Source organism: Schistocerca cancellata, chromosome 1 (assembly GCF_023864275.1).
Source record: "Schistocerca cancellata isolate TAMUIC-IGC-003103 chromosome 1, iqSchCanc2.1, whole genome shotgun sequence".
Lineage (NCBI taxonomy): Eukaryota > Metazoa > Arthropoda > Insecta > Orthoptera > Acrididae > Schistocerca > Schistocerca cancellata.
The window spans coordinates 459,762,047-459,781,991 of NC_064626.1; the positions used below are offsets into that span (position 1 = coordinate 459,762,047).

The window sequence follows — 19,945 nt, forward strand, 5'->3', positions numbered from 1 at the left end:
GCATGGATGTGTGTGATGTCCTTAGGTTAGTTAGGTTTAAGTAGTTCTAAGTTCTAGGGGACTTATGACCACAGCAGTTGAGTCCCATAGTGCTCAGAGCCATTTGAACCATTTTTTTTGTTACTACCAACCAGTTAGCATGAAGTCAGTAAAACTGTACAAATACTAAAAAACAAAAAGCCAGTTGACTTAGATGAACTACCAACATTTGTACTGAAACAAAAATTTTTAGATGTTTCTAAGGCTTCTGATGTTGCTGACCATAAGATTTTACTAAGTAACTAGAAATGTACGCAATAAGAGGGGTAGCTGATGACTGGTTCTGATCACACCTAGCAGATAGGGTACAAAGAGTAGAGATAACCAGTGCTGTTTTTCTGGGGGAATGCTGGGGGATGTGTACCCCTTAACTTTTTCGTTGACAAAGTAATTTTTTTTACGATGTTAAGAACTTGGAAGAGTGCCAAAGATTTACTTCACGGACACAAATTTTTTTATTTCATTTTTTTGTGTTGATAATATCAATACAATCGATAACAGTGCATTTTTTGGTGGGAAAAGCGATGTCATTGACTGTTTCAAGCATTTCGAAGCTGCAGCAACCATTCTCAACAACTGAACCACTGGCAGCCAGTTCACCAAGCATGTAATGCCTTCGCCCGCTAATAGTGGGCGATGGTAGTGTTAAACAGATATGTGTATTAGACCTTCTGGTGACAAACAGACCCGAGCTATTTGAAACAGTTAACGCAGAACAGGGAATCAATGATCATTAAGCGGTTACAGCATTGGTGATTTCAGCCGTAAATATATTAAAAAAGATAGAAAGATTTTTCTGTTTAGCAAAAGTGACGAAAATCAGATTTCAGAGTACTTGACGGCTCAGCACAAAAGTATTATTTCAAGTACAGATAGTGTTGAGGATCAGTGAACAAAGTTCAAAACCATCATACAATATGCATTAGATGAGTATGTGCCAAGAAAGATTGTGAGAGATGGAAAAGAGCCGCCGTGGTGCAACAACTGAGTTAGAAAACTGCTACAGAAGCAAAGGGAACTTCACAGCAAACATAAAGGTAGTCAAAGGCTTCCAGACAAAACAAAAATTACACGAAGCGAAATGCAGTGTGAGGAGGGCTATGTGAGAGGCGTTGAACGAATTTGAAAGTAAAGTTCTATGTACTGACTTGGCAGAAAATCCTAAGAAATTTTGGTCTTATGTCAAAACGGTAGGTGGATCAAAACAAAATGTCCAAACACTCTGTGACCGAAATGGTACTGAAACAGAGGATGACAGACTATAGGCCAAAAAAATAAATGTCTTTTTCCAAAGCTGTTTCACAGAGGAAGACTGCACTGTAGTTCCTTCTCTAGATTGTTGCACAGATGACAAAATGGTAGATATCGAAATAGATGACAGAGGGATAAAAAAACAATTAAAATCACTCAAAAGAGGAAAGGCTGCTGGACCTGATGGGATACCAGTTTGATTTTACATGGAGTACGTGAAGGAATTTGCCCCCCCCCCCCCCCCCTTTCTTGCAGTGGTGTACCGTAGGTGTCTAGAACAGCTTAGCATTCCAAAAGATTGGAAAAGGGCACATGTCACCCTCGTTTTCAAGAAGGGACGTCGAACAGATGTGCAGAACTATAGACCTATATCTCTAACGTCGATCAGTTGTAGAATTTTGGAACACGTATTATGTTCGAGTATAATGACTTTTCTGGAGACTAGAAATCTGCTCTGTAGGAATCAGCATGGTTTTCAAAAAGACAATTGTGTGAAACCCAGCTCGCACTATTCGTCCACGAGACTCAGAGGGCCATAGACACGGGTTCCCAGGTAGATGCCGTGTTTCTTGACTTCCGCAAGGCATTTGACACAGTTCCCCACAGTCGTTTAATGAATAAAGTAAGAGAATATGGACTATCAGACCAATTGTGTGATTTGATTGAAGAGTTCCTGGACAACAGAACGCAACATGTTATCCTCAATGGAGGGAAGTCTTCCGAAGTAAGAGTGATTTCAGGGGTGCGCAGGGGAGTGTCGTTGGACCGTTCATATTCACAATATATATAAATGACTTTTTGGATAACATCAGAAGTTCACTGAGACTTTTTGTGGATGATGCTGTAGTATATCGAGAAGTTGTAACAATGGAAAATTGTATTGAAATGCAGGAGGATCTGCAACGAATTGACGCATGGTGCAGGGAAAGGCAATTGAATCTCAATGCAGACAAGTGTAACGTGCTGCAAATACATTGAAAGAAAGATCCTTTATCATTTAGCTACAATATAGCAGGTCAGCAACTGGAAGCAGTTAATTCCATAAATTATCTGGGAGTAAGCATTAGGAGTGATTTAAAATGGAATGATCATACAAAATTAATCATCAGTAAAGCAGATGCCAGACTGAGATTCATTGGAAGAATCTAAGGAAATGCAGTCTATAAACAAAGGAAGTAGGTTACAGTACACTTGCTGGCTGGTGCGGCAAAGCGGTTCTAGGCACTTCAGTCTGGAACCGCGCGACCACTACGGTTGCAGGTTTGAATCCTGCCTCGAGCATGGATGTTTGTGATGTCCTTAGGTTAGTTAGGTTTAAGTAGTTCTAAGTTCTAGGGGACTAATGACCTCAGATGTTAAGTCCCATAGTGCTCAGAGCCATTTGAACCATTTTTTACAGTACACTTGTTTGCCCACTGCTTGAATACTGCTCACCAGTGTGGGATCCATAACAGATATGGTTGATAGAAGAGATAGAGAAAATCCAACGGAGAGCAGCACGCTTCGTTACAGGATCATTTAGTATTCGCGAAAGTGTTATGGAGGTGATTGATAAACTCCAGTGGAAGACTGCAAGAGTGACGCTCAGTAGCTCGGTATGGGCTTTTGTTAAAGTTTCGAGAACATACCTTCACCGAGGAGTCAAGTAGTATATTGCTCCCTCCTATGTATATCTTGCAAAGAGACCATGAGGGTAAAATCAGAGAGATCAGAGCCCACACAGATGCATACCAATAATCCTTCTTTCCACGAACAATACGAGACTGGAATAGAAGGGAGAACCAATAGAGGTACTTAAGGTACCCTCCGCCACACACCGTCAAGTGGCTTGCGGAGTATGGATGTAGATGTAGAAATGCTGAGCTACCAATAAATGTCTCTACAGTCCCACTACCATGGTCCTTCACGATTCATTGCCATCTTTGTTTTGTTGTTCTTTATTCGTTTGTGTTTGCTGTTCCATTCTTGTTGTTTTACAGTGTTTCCTGTCAATTGAAGTGTACGATACCATTTTCTTTCATTGTTCAGTGATTGATGGAAATCGCATAATTCATTTGGGGTAATGTAAATGAAGTGTTCAATACCACATTCTCTTGTATGTTTTGGTGTTTCTCGGTATCGGGGAAAAAAAAAAGTTTACATGTTGATGGCGTCATGGCTAAAATCAGATGGGTGGTATCCCATGCTTCAGTTATAAGTAATTTTCGCTGCATTGTATCCAATGTCGGAGTTCCCTCAAACTTTTTTTAGAAAAAAAGCACTGGAGATAACACATACATCAAACATGCCTAAATTTGTAGTAAAGCATTTATCACAACCAAAACATTGATATAGAAGTTCCTCAGGGTGTCATATTAGGACCTATACTGTTTCTGATATACATCAATGACTTTACAAGCAGTGTTAGTTACAGGGAAAAAATTCTCCTTGCTGGAGAGAGCAATATTGTAGTCACTGCAAAAACAAGAGAACTCCTTGCAGAGAAAACAAATGAAACTATAAGAGAAGTTTACAATTGTTCAATACGCAATGAGCATTTAACGTAAAGAAAACTGATGCCAATCATTTCAATTCAAAGAGGGGAAATGACATTGTTAAATTAAATATAGGTGGTACTTCTACTGACTGTGTAAGAAATGTAAAATTTATAGACATGAATATTGATTCTCAGTTGAAGTGGTATGAACACGCAAGGATACTTGCAAATAAAATGTCATTACCTTACGATGTTCTCACACATTTTTCAAAATGTGTAACTATTAAATGCTTCTAGAATTATTGTGACTGGTAGAAATTAAAGTACAATGTATACTGAACATGTCTATTGAACTCATCAGTATGGTCTTATACAACAAAAATTGCCCATGGCTGCCAAATCAAGTGACCAGTGCGTTGGTCTCGGAGCCTCTACCTGTACCCCTTGCCAGATGTCACATCTGCTATCTACATGAGGGTGCATTCACTCCCCAAATACGACGTAAAATATATCACTGACCATTTCCTGAACTATGTTGTTATATGTTAGTGGAGGGTGTGCCTCATACTGTCACAAGCATATTATGCCCTTAGATAGTGTATCCAGTTCGTAACTGTGAGTGTCTTCCAGTTACATCCTATTCATATATACACTCAGCCATTAGTAATGATATTCTTTTTTGGGAACAAATGGTCAACATATTACTGCAGTTTTTACACAGCAGGAAAGTGCCATAAGAATAATAATGAAAAATAATAATTGAGTGCACTGTAAAGAGCTGTACAAAACACTAGGGATTTTAATTGTGTCATGTGAGTATATTTACTGATCAATTGCATACATCAAAAATAACATTGATAAGTACTGTGCAAACAGCTCTGTTAATGATCTTTGTACAATATCTAGACTGAACTTATATTTAACAAGAAAGTAAACATAGAACTAAATATGACATTTTCTTCCAAGGAATAAAACTGTACAATAAATTGCTGAAAGAGATTAAAGAAATTACTGAAACAAATTTATTTAAAAATGCAATAAAAATTACCTGTTAAGAATATATGCTATACACTGAAGGATTACTTAGATAACACAGAGTAGGAGTTTGGTAAAAATGTAACACAAATAAATAATAATACATCATTCCACTTTACACTATCACACTGTCTTTTCCTTCTTTTTTTCTTTTCTGGAAAAAATACTTCAATAACTGTGCAATGGATAATATTAAAACCTCATCCTTTTTCTGAGTTCAACATCTCATACATTATAGAGAGTTACTGGCTCAGTTTTTCAGGGTAGCAAATGGGAATTTGCAATACACAAACAGTGTGTGTAGTGTTATCAAACAGAGTGTATGCAATGACTGAGAATGAGAAATGAATTAACAGTATAGCATCAGGCTTTATGTTATCAAATAACAATAGCGATAAACCAAATGAGCCACAACTATTTTAGACAGACTGGCCTTGTATTCGAGAAGGTGGAGGTACTAATCTTCATCCAGCCATCCCAATTTAGGTTTCTCATTGTTTCACTAAATTACTTAAGGCAAATGCCAGGATGGTTCCTACTATAAGGCCACAACTGACTACCTGTCCCATCCTTGTCACACCAGCCCTGCATGTACCTGAGTGTTGGTACATTCGAATGATTTTACTTTTGTTTTTCTTAAATTTTAGTACCAAGATATGTCCAGTATCCTTGTAAAATATGTCCATGGACTAATAAAACTACTTCCATTACTACTACTACTACCACTACTACTACTGCTACTACTGCACAAAGAGGCAGTAGTGTCATGACTCTAAGTATAACTCAAACATTTAGCTCAGGACAGGAGCATTTAGAGGAATAATACATTCAGAAGAATGTTTGACTTATCACTGAACAGATATTTACCTATTAGTTGAGGTCATGGTAGGAGGAACCCAAGATTGGTCTACAGTCCTTGTAAAGAAACTTCTAAATAAATTTAACCTCCAAACACTGTAACTTGAAATCTGTTATGAATGATAAATTATATACACACCAGCAAACTACCAGGAGCCTTAGAGATGAAATGGAGCTTTTGGCTCTCAACATAAATGAAAATTACTCCATAGCCCAAGACCATTTATTGTATTTCACATGCTGATACCTCAATTGGAGGCTTATGTCCTAGGTGATAGTTACTCTAGAGCAAATAGAGGGAAAGGTGGTGCTGCACTATATGTCAAAATGGATATACCTCACAGATCACTTAACTTGAGTCTGTATTGTGAAGATTTTCATTTTGAAGCCTGTGGATCTCAAAATTTTTGCTGATAATAGGTCATTTATAGAGGTGACAATATATAGGGGTCCTACAGAGAAAATTTTTGTTTTCTTAAAACAGCTTGAATCAGTTTTGTAAGAAATATATTCAAAGGCTAAGCCATTAGTCATTCTGGGTGACTTTAATGTAAACTCCCCTACAGACAACACCAATAGAAGAGAACTAGAACATTTGTTACAAACCTTTAATCTAACTCCAGTAATTTACAACTTCTTTATTCATAAGGTTAGTAGTAGCCAAAGTACTGTAAGTCAAATTCTCAATGGTTTTGTGATGAAACAAGGTGGGATATTTTTACTTCCCCTCTTGTTTTGCCATCTTCTTCCTTAAAATTAGTTTTGTCAGTTTTGACTAATTACCATTAACATATGTGAGTATAATCTGCATTTTCACAAAAGTGAAAGGTTAGCTCTCAGTTTTAAAGATTGTAACACCAGATCTAATTTTGTGCTTAGTTTTATGTGTGTAATTGATTTTATAATTTATTTTGACTATTACTAGTTAGTATCTTTCATTATACAGCAAAATCAGTAATTGTTTCATAACTTAAATTCTACTGTAGACGTATAAACAAACATAAATTATGTACTAGTTATAAACACTTGAAGGAAAAACTAATAGTATTCTTAAAGGATCTATTTGGCTCTATTCTAAAACATGTTACCAAAGACAGCTCTTCATTAACTCCAAAGTAATTAACAGTTTTGTCCAAAGTATTGTTTGTTAATTTCATGATTTAAACAAATAATTTGACCAAACTCTTGTAGTAGAAGAAATTGTTAAAAGGAACGATTTTTTCAATGTATTCAGTTAATTTAATGAGTTAAATTTTAATTGTAAGTTCTGTAAGGTTAGCTTTGAACTATTTGTAGTTTCAGTACCTATTATTGTGAGGATATGTAAGGAAGAAACAAAGAAGGCGATCGCTACAGTCTGATTGACCAGGATGGGCAGTTGCTTACTTTTAATAACATACATTTGAGCATTAAATGTAAACCAGTTTTTAGGTCTTTCAGAACAATGAATGTGGAGACATTAGAAAATTTCAATAACCTCTTGCAGCAGATTGACTGGAGCCCAGTATATAAAAAGAGAAATGTTAATATCAAATTCATCCTATTCACAGATGAATTCGTGTCCCTTTTTGAAGCAATATTTTAAAAAAAATTCATGTAAGACAAAAAGAGAGTTATATACATCACAAAGACGTTCTGATGATCCTACTGTAAAAGAACATTATAGATCATATTGTAAAATACTGAAAAGAGTTAGAAAGCGCTCTAAAACATTATGCATTAAATCTGAAATGCATGACTCAAACAATAAAATGAAAACCATCTGAAGCACTATCAAAAGGGAGCTGGGGAAAAAATGATAGTGTTTCTAACATAGAAATACGTTATTTTGGTAGTATGATTAATAAAACTGCAAATGTCCTTAACCCTTTCAGACCTGGTGTCCAATATATTGGACACTGACTTTTATACACATTTTATAACAGTAAACGATTTCATTCACCATTGATACCCAGTTGCCTGTTTACTGAACATCTCTCGCATTAAGTTCCATGCATCCTTCTGCCCTCTGTTGCTGGAACTGTGTACTACATCGAAAAACAATCAAGATGGCAGACCCATTGTGAAATGTTTTTGAGAAACACAAATATATATGCATTACAGTCTTGTTATAGAAATTTCAAACCAACTAACCCAGATGAAATAAAAGCACTCATTGAGCTGCATATAGGCCTAGCGATAGGAAACTTGAAATTTCCTCGAGTGAGACTTTACTGGGACAAGTTTGTTGGAATAGCTTTATTCTTAGATTCTATGACTAGAGATAGGTTTTTACCAGTTGCGAAATGCTCTGCATATTGTCAACAATTTGGAACGCACTGCAAACTTAAGTGACAAATTGTATAAAGTTCGACCTTTGTACAATGTCATCAGAAGAAGATGTTTAGAATTCTCGCTTGAAGAATCTTTATGTATTGATGAACAGATGGTTCCATTCAAAGGTCAGCTTTCAATCAAGCAGTATGTGAAAGGCAAGCAGTGTCCTTGGGGAATTAAAATATTTGTTTTGGCTGGAAGATCTGGTGTTGCTTATGACTTCCTAATAGATCAGGGTAGTGCAACTGAGCTTGATGAACAGAACAAGAAACTATTTGGTTTAGGTGCATCTGTAGTTCTCCATTTGTGTGACAGAACAAAAAGTGAAAGACACAAGCTATATTTTGACAATTACTTCTCTTCTTATCATCTTCTTCAAGTACTAAAACACAGAAAAATTTTTGCTGCAGGAACAGTTCATGTTGATAAATGACAAAGATATCAGAAAGAAGGAGAGAGGATTTTCTGACCAGGTTGTTAGTAGAGACAATAATGTAGTCCTGCCAAAGTGGCTTGTTAACAGAACTGTGGCATTGGGTTCAAATTTTGTTGGAATAGGTAAAGAAGACACTGTTGAATGAAGGGACAAAACCTCAAGATCATACGTAAAAATCAGGCGCCCTGAAGTTGTTAAATTGTACAACGAATCGATGGGTGAAGTAGACTTGTTTGATCAGCTGATTGGACTGTACAGAATCTTTATTAGAGCCAGAAAATGGACTCTAAGAATGCTGATGCATGCTGTTGATTTTGCTTTGGTCAAGAATATCGAAAACACTGTTCAGTGAAAAAAATTCAAGACAACAAAGTACTCGACTTACTGCATTTTGAATGAGTGTAGCTGAAAGTCTTGTGAGAGCAGGGACAAACACAAAGAGAAGAAGAGGTAGGCCAAGCTGTGAAGGAGCTGGAAAAGAGACTCAGCAGAAAAGATTCAGAGCAGAGAGACGACCTCAAACAAATGTACAATACGATGGTATTAACCATCTCCCAGTAGTAGATCAACGCAAAGATGGAGGTAGATGCAAAAACACACCATGTCAAGGAAATCAAAAATAATCTGTTCAAACTGTAATGTTCACCTTTGCCTAAAAAAAGATGCAAATTGCTTTGTGGCCTTTCAAACAAAATTAATATCAAGCAAACTGTCTTCTGTAAGTGTTCAACTTATTAACTGTTCTGTAAATCATAACACCAATAGTTAAAATTATTAATATAATGTATAGATTCCTGTATTTAGTAAAAAAAATTCCACTGTTGAAAAGATTTTGCACAATAAATATTGCTGTATAATTTGTAACTACTGACTTCTTATTTCACATAACCAACATCTCTGAGATCCAATGCCCAATTTATTGGACAACATTTCATTTTTTAAACCAAGTATGACATATTGAAATTTTGCTCGAATATACAATAAATAGGTCCATATAGACACAATAAAGTGCAAAAATTTTTTTTTTCTATTTTTAAAATAATTCAGGCCTGAAGGGGTTAATAAGCAGTTTCTAACAGATTCTGAGAAAACTGGTTGTAATGTCTCTCTCTGTCAATGAGTATGGATTGTGCAAAATAAGTCAAATGTATATATCCCCTGAGTGAGATGAAAAGGATCACTATTAAAATGCAAACAAAAATTCATCTGGCTTTGATAACATTTCCTTTGAGGTACTCAAACATTCTCATAATGCCATTTGTGTAATACTTTGCCATATATTTAATGAAGCCCTTCAACAAGATATCATCTCAGACAGAATAAAGTATACAGATGTGAAACAACTATTCAAGAAAGGTGATGAAACTGATCTATACATAAGAGAATTATGGAGCACCCAAATATCTACAAGGCTCTTAGCCATTGTTAGTTCAGATTCCAAGCAGGCCTGTCAACTGATACCAATAATGTTTTAGAAGCACCGAACAATAGAGTAGCTTCAGTTAGTATATTCTGTGATTTATACTGAGGTATTCAGTTGTGTTGTGTGAACCATGAAATCCTCCTTTCAAAACTGTATATTATGTTTTAAGTGACACAGTGGGAATGTGGCTTTGATCATACCTAACTGATAGAAAGCAGGGGGTATTGCTTAAGGGTACAGGCTACTTTTCTGGCTCAATATTATGTAAAAATCAACACCTATTTTTTCAGGCACTGTTTATAATGTGTATGTTTTACAGATTTTTTGTAAATATCAGGTAATGCAGCACACTTTCTAAACAAATTAAAAATATTTTGAATATTTTTGAACCTGTTGAGGGTTATTAAAAAATTACAAAGAAATTGATTAATTTTTTCCAAATTGCTTCCTTAAATTGAGGTACCATTTAATCCAATGTTGTACATATGGAGAAGATAAAATTTTTACCAGATATGCATGACACGGTGGCTGAGGTACTAGACCTATTTATTTCCACCTATTATGTATATTACATGGATAAAAAAACACATCTTACATTTTAATTTTTATAAATTATTTCTTAATAAAAATGTTATTTTTCTATAATTTAGTTGATTGTGCAATAAAGCTTAGGTCTATTATGTAAGTATGGACTATTTTAAGTTACAGAAAAAAATTAGAGCAATGATTTATAAACTTTAGAAAATATTTGTACCTTAATTCTGAAAAATACAACTTGTGGGAAATTGCAAATGAAGATATGAGTCCAATTAAACTGTGCCTCAGGACATTCCTGGAGCATAGTCTTCATCCTGCAGCATTTCTTCATCTTCATGCTTCTTCTTAGCATTACTTTTAGCACTTCTTGCTTCTTTGGTAACTTGAAGAGCAAATCTTTCAGCTTCACACACCTGTTGTCTGTCACACACAAGCAATTGATCTTCCATATTAGAGCCACATTTTATGCCTAAATTTCTTAGGACTTCCAACCTTCCTATCACTCAATCACTGAAACATATCACTGCATCTAGTGCACCAACTTTTAATGTATTTAGTCCTACAAAAACATTCTTGGGTAACCTTTCCCAAATGCAATGGTTGAAACTTTCATTTGTATTCTGAGTGTCCCCATGAAGACATTTACTAAGCAAAACAGGGACACTTAGGTCTCTAAAAATTGGTTTTATTTTATTCATAACAAGCTCAGGAAGAGAGTGCTTATGATGGTATATTTGACTACTTGCTTTTGCTTTTTGCTAACCACACCAAGAATCTGCTCTTTTAGGGCAAAATCCATGAACAGGGTGATCATCTGTGGACAACTTATGAAAGTAGGTGGCCCATACAGCTTGTCTCATTGCTGTAACGTCATTCAGAAGTGCCATTTGTCTAATGGCTAGTCCATAATAACTCTGAAGAAGGTCTGTTTCAGTTTCTGTCAATCTGCCTCAGCCAGACAGAATTTTTCCACCAAATAGCAACTTTCCTTTCATTTCTCTTCGTAGCTTCTTCAAGCTAGCACCCATCCTCTTTTGCACACGTACACAATGCTCCAGTTTTGTTATCAAGGTATCACCATAAACATTGAACTCATTAATTTTATTAAAAGCTTTAGAGTCCCTGTCGCCTAGGTACTTTGTATATCTAATGTTATTTAAGGGCATCAACCTCTGAAATAGTTTTAGCGGTCCATCCAGTTCCATACCTCCACCGTAACCATCATAATTCTTAGCACACTGATGTTCAATATGTCCTTCGTTGTTACCAGGGCAGGTGTGGCAGTACTTAAATAAGCACTCAACATCAACAACTTTTCCATTCTCTAGAGAAGTAGCACTTACAACACCATTCAAGGAACGATGTCCCATCAAGTGTAACAGCAATGTCCCTGGTTCCACTAATATTTACAGTTTCTTCTACTGCACATTTCATGGATGCTTTAGACACAACTATCAAGACCCCTAAAAGTATTTTCATGTACTTGCTGAACCTACTGGGAGGAGGAGGAGGAAGGTCCATCAAACTACAAAACATTTGAGCAGCCTTTCTTCCGTTTCCTATTGCATGCATTGTGCACACTTCAAATTCACATCATATGAATTATGCACAATGTTCAAAGTCATTTTTGAGGTAGGTTTATTGCAGGATCTAAACATAACAACAAATTTTAACGATAAACCCTTCATGAGAGCCAGCCGGATTGGCTGAGCGGTTCTAGGCGCTGCAGTCTGGAACCGTGCGACCGCTATGGTCGCAGGTTCGAATCCTGCCTCAGGCATGGATGTGTGTGATGTCCTTAGGTTAGTTAAGTTTACGTAGTTCTAAGTTCTAGGGGACTGATGACGTTAGAAGTTAAGTCCCATAGTGCTCAGAGCCTTCCTGCTACTTTGTTGTTCAGTTACAGCCTACACCATCACATTGTTTACATCTCGCCACTTCCTTTATCAAAGAAGATAAGATGCCCACATCAACAACAGCAAATCCACTACAAACAGCATTATTGTTAACACAAAAATCTGAATTATCAGGAGGCATGCCATGTGGGAGTTTCTTCTCTGAAAAACTGATACATAGGTTACTTTCAACAATGTGGCTCACTTTGTTTGTGAACTGGTTAGCACTGAATTTGCTTTTATTGAATTTCCTGATGTGTAATGTAGTACATATTTATTGCATACTAAAGGATATGTACTTCCACAAATATATGTAGCTCCTGGGCAACAATCATTCAGTAACATGTGAACAAATTGCTTCAGCAAAACAATAGTAAATACTAGCATAGATTATCATTTACAGACACTAGAAACCTGCACTCTTACCAACATATACAATGTATCATACATATAATAGCTGGAAACAGAAGGTTCACAGTTCTTTTCGAAATAATACTGGTTTCTGTAACAGAAATAAAGGGGGCATGGAAGCAAACATGACCATAACTTTAAAATTTGGTATATATAGGCCATTTTACATTTGAAACCCTATAATGCATATATCAATGTAATCAGGAACGACATAGAATTTAATAAAGTCATAGTATCCTTAATCATGGAGATGGTACAGCAGCCTCATCTGGTTGAGGAACAGTAAGTACAGGAGTGCTGCAAGGTTCTGTGCTGGGCTCCTTGCTCTTTCTTATTTTTATTGATGACCTTCCACAGTGTACAAAAGCTACTACCAAATTTACTCTTTTTTCAGATGATACATCTCTTTTAGTTGAAAAATCGTGTGACAGTGACATTGCAACACCTGCCAACCTTGTGTCCAATGGTCTCTATAAACAGTTCACTTGCAATGGCTTGACTTTGAAAAAGAAAAAGAAAAAGAAAAAGAAAAAGAAAGAAAGGAACAAGAAAGAAAGGAACAGTACATTCATTTCCATGGGTCTCAGAAACATGCAGGAGGATATAAGTTGTAATGATCAAGATGTACATCAAGTATATTCTTCTAAATTTCTAAATTTTTACGTCTCCACACCAATAATAAATTAAATTGGTTGTGTCATATACTGGACTTGAAAAAAAAACTTAGTTCAGCAACTTATGCTCTACATATTACACCAGTGAGTGCAAATAATGATGTTGTTAAGTGTGGTTATTTTGGCTATTTTCATTCATTGTTGTCATATGGAATAATGTATTCGTCACTCAGAAAAGAGCTATCTGAATTCTAATGAGAGTGACTAGAAATCATTCATTAAAGCACACAAAATATTGACAGTGACTTCACAATATATCCTATCCCTTGTGTCCTCTTAATTACGAACCTACCCATGCACAAAACTGACAGTGACTATCATTACTACGACACAAATCAAAACACAACTTGCATGTGGATGGAAAAACTTGAGCCTAGTACAAAAATGTGTACACAACTCAGCCAAAAATGAATTTAATGCCATTCCTATAGACATAAAAAATCATAGTGTAATACCACAATTTAAAAGTGAATTAAAAGAACATCTTCTGGAACATTCTTTTTACTCTCTTGATGAGTCCTTTGGCATTAACACTTGTATACTGTAAGTCAGATATGGCACATTGACTTGTAATATTTGCTGTTGCCACATTGTAGCTGAACATGATGACCTATGTCAGAATAACAATGTACCTAACTTCTAGAAGAGTTATAACTTAATATGGAATAATTGTATTTTATTATCATATTGTTTTCTGTCTTTTACTGTAGGAAGTGCCTAAGCTTGTAATTGTTAACATATTTTGTTCCTTTACACATATTGCAATTTGTGGCTATTAGCATATTTAAGTAGGCTATGTTCTCATGTATAATTATGACTCATTCCATTCCATACAATTCTCTTGTATACTGGATCTATGGACCATGAATAAATAAATAAATAAATGTAAATATAAATAATTACTAAATTGCTGCATGACAGATGTAAAGAAAGGCATAAACTACTGATCAATACCTGCTGAATGATATGCATTTGACTGTTCAAAAGGGCAACACAAGCCTTCAGCAACTACCACAGTTGAATTTTATAAAAAGGCTTCTCAAAAAACCTGAAGATATTTTGGTGCTATTTAAATGTTGTCACTGGCACCCAAGTTTGTGTCCAGAAACTCATGGGCAATGAAGAAACCAAAAATGAAAATAGTAAAGTAAATTCATAAATGTCAAACTTTGTTCTCAAATGTTTCTTTACAGGTGATTCAGGACTACAGTCCCACTTTAGCTCTTACTGCACTATAATTGAGAGTGGTACAGATATTAGTACCAGGGATATTGAGAAGCAGATGAAATTGCTAAAATAGAACATTCCCCAGTGCCATGTGGAATCTGTGAGATGCTTTACAGAATTTGCAGCTCATTCAGCTCCTCTCTAAACCACAAAACACTATACATCTTTGAACAAAAATCTGTGCCCAGTGTTTGGAGAAAGCACAGGTCATACTCTTTTGCAAGAAGGGTAGTACAGGAACTCCATAAAACAGCTGCCTCATTGACATTGTCTGCTGCAGAATCTTAGGACAAAGCTTGAGCTCAAATGTAACAAGGTATCTGGAATAGAATGACCTCCTCCACGTCAAGCATTCCAGAAACATTGGTTATGGGAACCCAACTCTCGCTATTCTGTTATGAGGTGGAATGTGTAGGAGGTCTACACAAGATAGTTCCTATAAGGCAACTGGTGATGTTGAAAGTATACAAAATGCCAGCACAAATTATCACATGTTTTGTGACAAGTATCACAGAAGTGCTGAGAAATGTGAGCTGACAGATGCTTGAAAACAGATGTTAGCTACTGCATGATAACTTACTTACAAAGTTTCAAAGACAAGTGCCAAGTGAAAATCTACACATATGCTACTGCCTCTCTCCCTGTACACCACAAAGAAAGGTTAGACAAATTACAGAGTGGACAGAGGCATAATTCTTCTCACAGTCCACAGACAGGAAGAAGAGAAGAAAACCCAATCTATGGTATGATGTGAATTGCCCTCTACCTAGCACTTCCAGTGGTTTTGCATAATTTTGACGTAGATTTAGATGTTTCTTGTCATCACAGAGAATCTGTGTAACTTAAATCACAAAGGTGTTATAAATGAATAGTCTAACCTTAATGTATTTAAATAGATTCCTTCTGTTATGAATAATTACTTACCCATGAGCTACTGGCTGGGCACCAGAATAACTTTTTCCGAAGCCTGAACTGGATGCCTCACTATATGACTGACTGTGTGTATTAACAGGTGAAGGTGCTGGATAAATCGGATAATTATAGTTGTAGCCATATGGTTGATTGTTGTAGCTATAAGGTAGAGGGATGTGGCCATAATATTGACGAGGTGGCGGAGGTGGTGGATAACCATACCCATACCCATTTCCATTTCCATGTCCTGGGTGACGGCCAATCTCAAGCCCAGTACTGGAACGAAACAAGACCTCTGGTATACCTCCAGTCAGTGTTCACACAACTCAGAAGAACAAACAATAGCCAACTCCAAAGAAAATATATCTAATAATAATAATAATATAGTTAAACAGGGAGTGTTGCATTCAAAGAAATATAAACATTAAATTGGAAGAATGAATTAAAAAACACCTTCAGTCATAACTTTTTGCATTTTATTAAGTACACAATGCATTTTGGGCCCTGTGGGTCCATCATCAGGTGTAATTTGTCTTAATACATGTGGGTGTTTCTTTTCTTTCTTTTTTAATAAAATAAAGCATGTATTAAGACAAATTACACCTGATGATGGACCCACAGGGTCTGAAATTCATTGTGTACTTAATAAAAATAAAATACAAAAATTTATGACTGAATGGGTTTTTAAATTCATACTTCCAGTGTATTGAGTACAGTCACATTTTAAACTGCGAAACATGGATAAAATTAAAAATAAACATCAGAATTTGAAATCAATTATACTGAAAGCTTTGGGAAGACTAAATCCAAATAAAATTCAATAATAGGAATTAGTCCATAAAATATTATGAGGCTAAGTAATATATGAAGTGCTTATTTCAATAGTGGTACAAGTCCATTACCTCCACTTTTCTGTCTATAATGCTTCTGAAATTAGTGAGCCAAACAAACAGAAAGGAAGGTTCATCTCTAGCAAGAAGCAATATGCTTGAATATTTCTGGTATCTCAACTGCAGATTTTTCAGCGATCATTTAACCTTAGCGCTCTGTATCTCAATATGAACAAAAATCGACTTGTACCACTATTGAAAGAAGCCCTTCATATGACACATCTATCAACAGCTGTGTTGTGTATATCATAAATGACAAATAATTGAGTTACTGCAATGGACAAGTGTTGGAAACAATGAAGATAGTGAGAGGAAAAAGAAAACTTGAAATCATGGCAGGGAACATAAGGCAAGGTGCACTGTGATTAGTAGAAAGCACATGGAGGTTAACGATCAATTGTGGATGCCAGTAATGGAAAAGTGAGGTGATGTGAGAGTAGATCATATAAAGAAGAAGTTGGAGTAATGGGTAGACAATATGATTCAACCAGAGAAAAGAGTATGGAGGGTATGACTATGGAAGGAATGTGGTAATTATGGAATGAACAAGCCAGAAGGCAAAAAAAATAAAATGGTAAAGTCACATATGTATTAACTATTTCTAAATTTTACTACTTTCCTACCGAGCGAGGTGGCGCAGTGGTTAGCACCCTGGACTCACATTCGGGAGGACGACGGTTCAATCCCGTCTCCGGCCATCCTGATTTAGGTTTTCCGTGATTTCCCTAAATCGCTTCAGGCAAATGCCGGGATGGTTCCTTTGAAAGGGCACGGCCGATTTCCTTCCCCATCCTTCCCTCACCCGAGCTTGCGCTCCGTCTCTAATGACCTCGTTGTCGACGGGACGTTAAACACTAATATCCTCCTCCTACTACTTTCCTTCCATGTTCTATTCTCATTGTCCCCTGCTACTATCTAATTTTATCCCTTGTATCTCCCACGTCAAAGTTACATATTTTCTGCTACATTTTAGCTGTGATCAATGGGTTATTATTTTTCTCTATCCTTGCAGTTTATCTAGTTCAGCTGTCTACTACACCTGGTTTAGGTACAGGGTCATATCTGATATCTGCTGGCCATGGTGGCCAAGCAGTTCTATGGGCTTCAGTCCGGAACCGAGCGACTGCTACAGTCGCAGGTTCGAATCCTGCCTCGGGCATGGATGTGGGTGATGTCCTTAGGTTAGTTAGATTTAAGTAGTTCTAAGTTCTAGGGGACTGATGACCTCAGACGTTAAGTCCCATAGTGTTCAGAGCCATTTGAACCATTATTTGGTCATATCCACATCAAATTTTATGAAGGAGAAGTGTCTTCCTTGTTTTAAAATTGTTGGGAGTTTACAATCTATAAATTATATTGTTATATATCATAGTAATCTTTAGACAAGTTGCCATAATATCAGTAAAGGAAATATGGTACTGTATCTTGTCTGTTTGCCTTCCTGAACAATTTTTCCCATGTCTACTTTTGATTTCACTGATAATATAAATGTGTCAAATGAGCTACTATAGAAGAAACCAATTAATTTGTGAGTTATCTTTGAAATTTGCAACATTCAAAAATAGATTTTCAGTTAAATCAGGTTAGATTAACTTACCCTAAGTTAAACTGATGACTCAGACCAGCTCCAAGTTTAACAAATCTTTTTGCTCGTTGAAAAACAGGGCCAGTGTTTTCATCTGTAAATTCATAAAATAAAAATGCTCTAAACTGACTCATAAGCTATGATACTGTAATAAGACAAAGGAATATACAGAAAGAATTTTAGCTATTTGTAACATTTAGCTGGTGTTTATGCCTACACAATAATGATCAAAGCTGTAAACTATGCTAAGCTTTCAGCTTGAAGTACTACCACTCAATGCCCTGGAAGATTTAGAAAGTATATTTTCAAAAACTAATAACTGAATAGTAGAGACTTCAGGGATCTCACAAGGGTAACTCCCCTTTGCAGCCCCCCACAGGTTAGCACAGTAGATAAAGTGTACTGAACTGTGATAAAAGAAGCAAAATCCAAACTCAAGAAGTAAACATGTATGATGTCATGGTTATGTGATCATGGTGTTGGACTGCAAAGGGACAGATCCTTATTCATAACTCCCTCATATCCATTTAATTTTTTTTTCATAAAATTATGATATGTTGTCCAGTGACAGGTGTGTCTGCTCGCTGAATTCAGATTTGTGTTGTGTCATGGTTTAACATCTGTTTGCAACAACAAGGTGTAAGGAAAGGACATCCACATGTATGAACTTTCTATTAGTATGGCCTGCTCTCACTGTTCATCACATTTATTTGTGACAGTAAGATATTCTTACTGCACAGCTCATATTCTATAACCAGCATATAGTATCATAACTACCAAGACTACGCAAGGAGAAAAGACACATCAATGACCAGATGGAAGCTTAATAATTTTGAGAAAAAAAATAATAGTAGAATGCAAGTGAGATTTGAATACACATCACAGATTGCCCACTTTGCACTCTATCACCCTGACCACACAACCACAACAACATGACTCTTGCAGTTTACTCAGTGTTGCACATCTTATGCTTGGAGTGTTCATTGTTCCTATTTTGCTCTTTTTTCATGTTTCCTGTTTTCATGCTTGAGCTGTGTTCTCAGTTTTTGATAGGCTATCCACTGTGCCATTTTAACACTAAATCCGAGGGGGCAGGGGGGTGGTGCGATGGGGAGTTTCCCTTGTCAATGTCTGAATAATTATGTGAAAGAATGTTTTAATGCTTACACGAAATAACATTTGTTCTTTAGTGATTTTTTGATAGTAAAATGATTTTTTTAAAAATAAATAAGTATTTAAAAATCAAATACAAGTAAGGTGGCAAGTTATTTTACAAAAACAAATAACACAAAGTCAGTGTTGTTTATATGTAAGGAATATATTGTTTGGTGTCACACAAGAAACTTCAGCATGGTTCAAAATCACACACAATACAGCTGTTTATTGTGTGACACCGTAGCATATGATGTATTACACATTCATTGCAGCTTACATAAACGTATTTTAATTTTTGTTCAAAAACGAAACTTTTCATTGTAAAATGTAAACACTTTATAATATATGCCACCTATAAAAGTACAGTGTGTACAAAATTGCTTACAATATTTTGTTATCTAAGACACAAGTTGACAATGGCTCATCATATATAGCTAGCATGACTCAGTTGCACTGACCAGATAATGATTTTGCTATCAAAACCAGTCACTGAATAAAATAAGGTCATACTGCCTTTTGGCTATGACCATGTATTCCCTTTCCAGATCACACATGTATGCCCAACAATGACTGAACAAAGTATCTTACCTTTCACTTATTGTAACTTATCTTAGATTTACACATTTAAATATGGCATTCATCTGAGAGCTGACAGCTGAAATTGTAATGTTGTCACCTTGTTTTGTATGCATCTTGAGTCTCAAAGACTTCACTCTTCACCAACCTTCATCCTCTTATTATCAGGTGATTTAAACAATCAATTATAATAACACTATAAAATACTGCCGATATCAATTTTAGTTTATTTACATTTGTGGCGACAGT

At 36.0% G+C, this 19,945-nt stretch overlaps 1 protein-coding gene across 2 annotated transcripts in view; it reads right to left on the reverse strand.

The window, feature by feature from the left end:
- LOC126176998 (uncharacterized) overlaps positions 1-19,945 on the reverse strand; it is a 59,700-nt gene that overhangs the window by 18,689 nt on the left and 21,066 nt on the right. For both annotated transcript variants that reach the window (XM_049924214.1, XM_049924221.1), the window contains exons 2-3: positions 17,978-18,059; positions 15,503-15,766 (exon numbers count right to left, since the gene is read on the reverse strand). In XM_049924214.1, the coding sequence (XP_049780171.1) occupies positions 15,503-15,766; positions 17,978-18,059 (346 nt within the window). The remainder of the gene's footprint in view (positions 1-15,502; positions 15,767-17,977; positions 18,060-19,945) is intronic.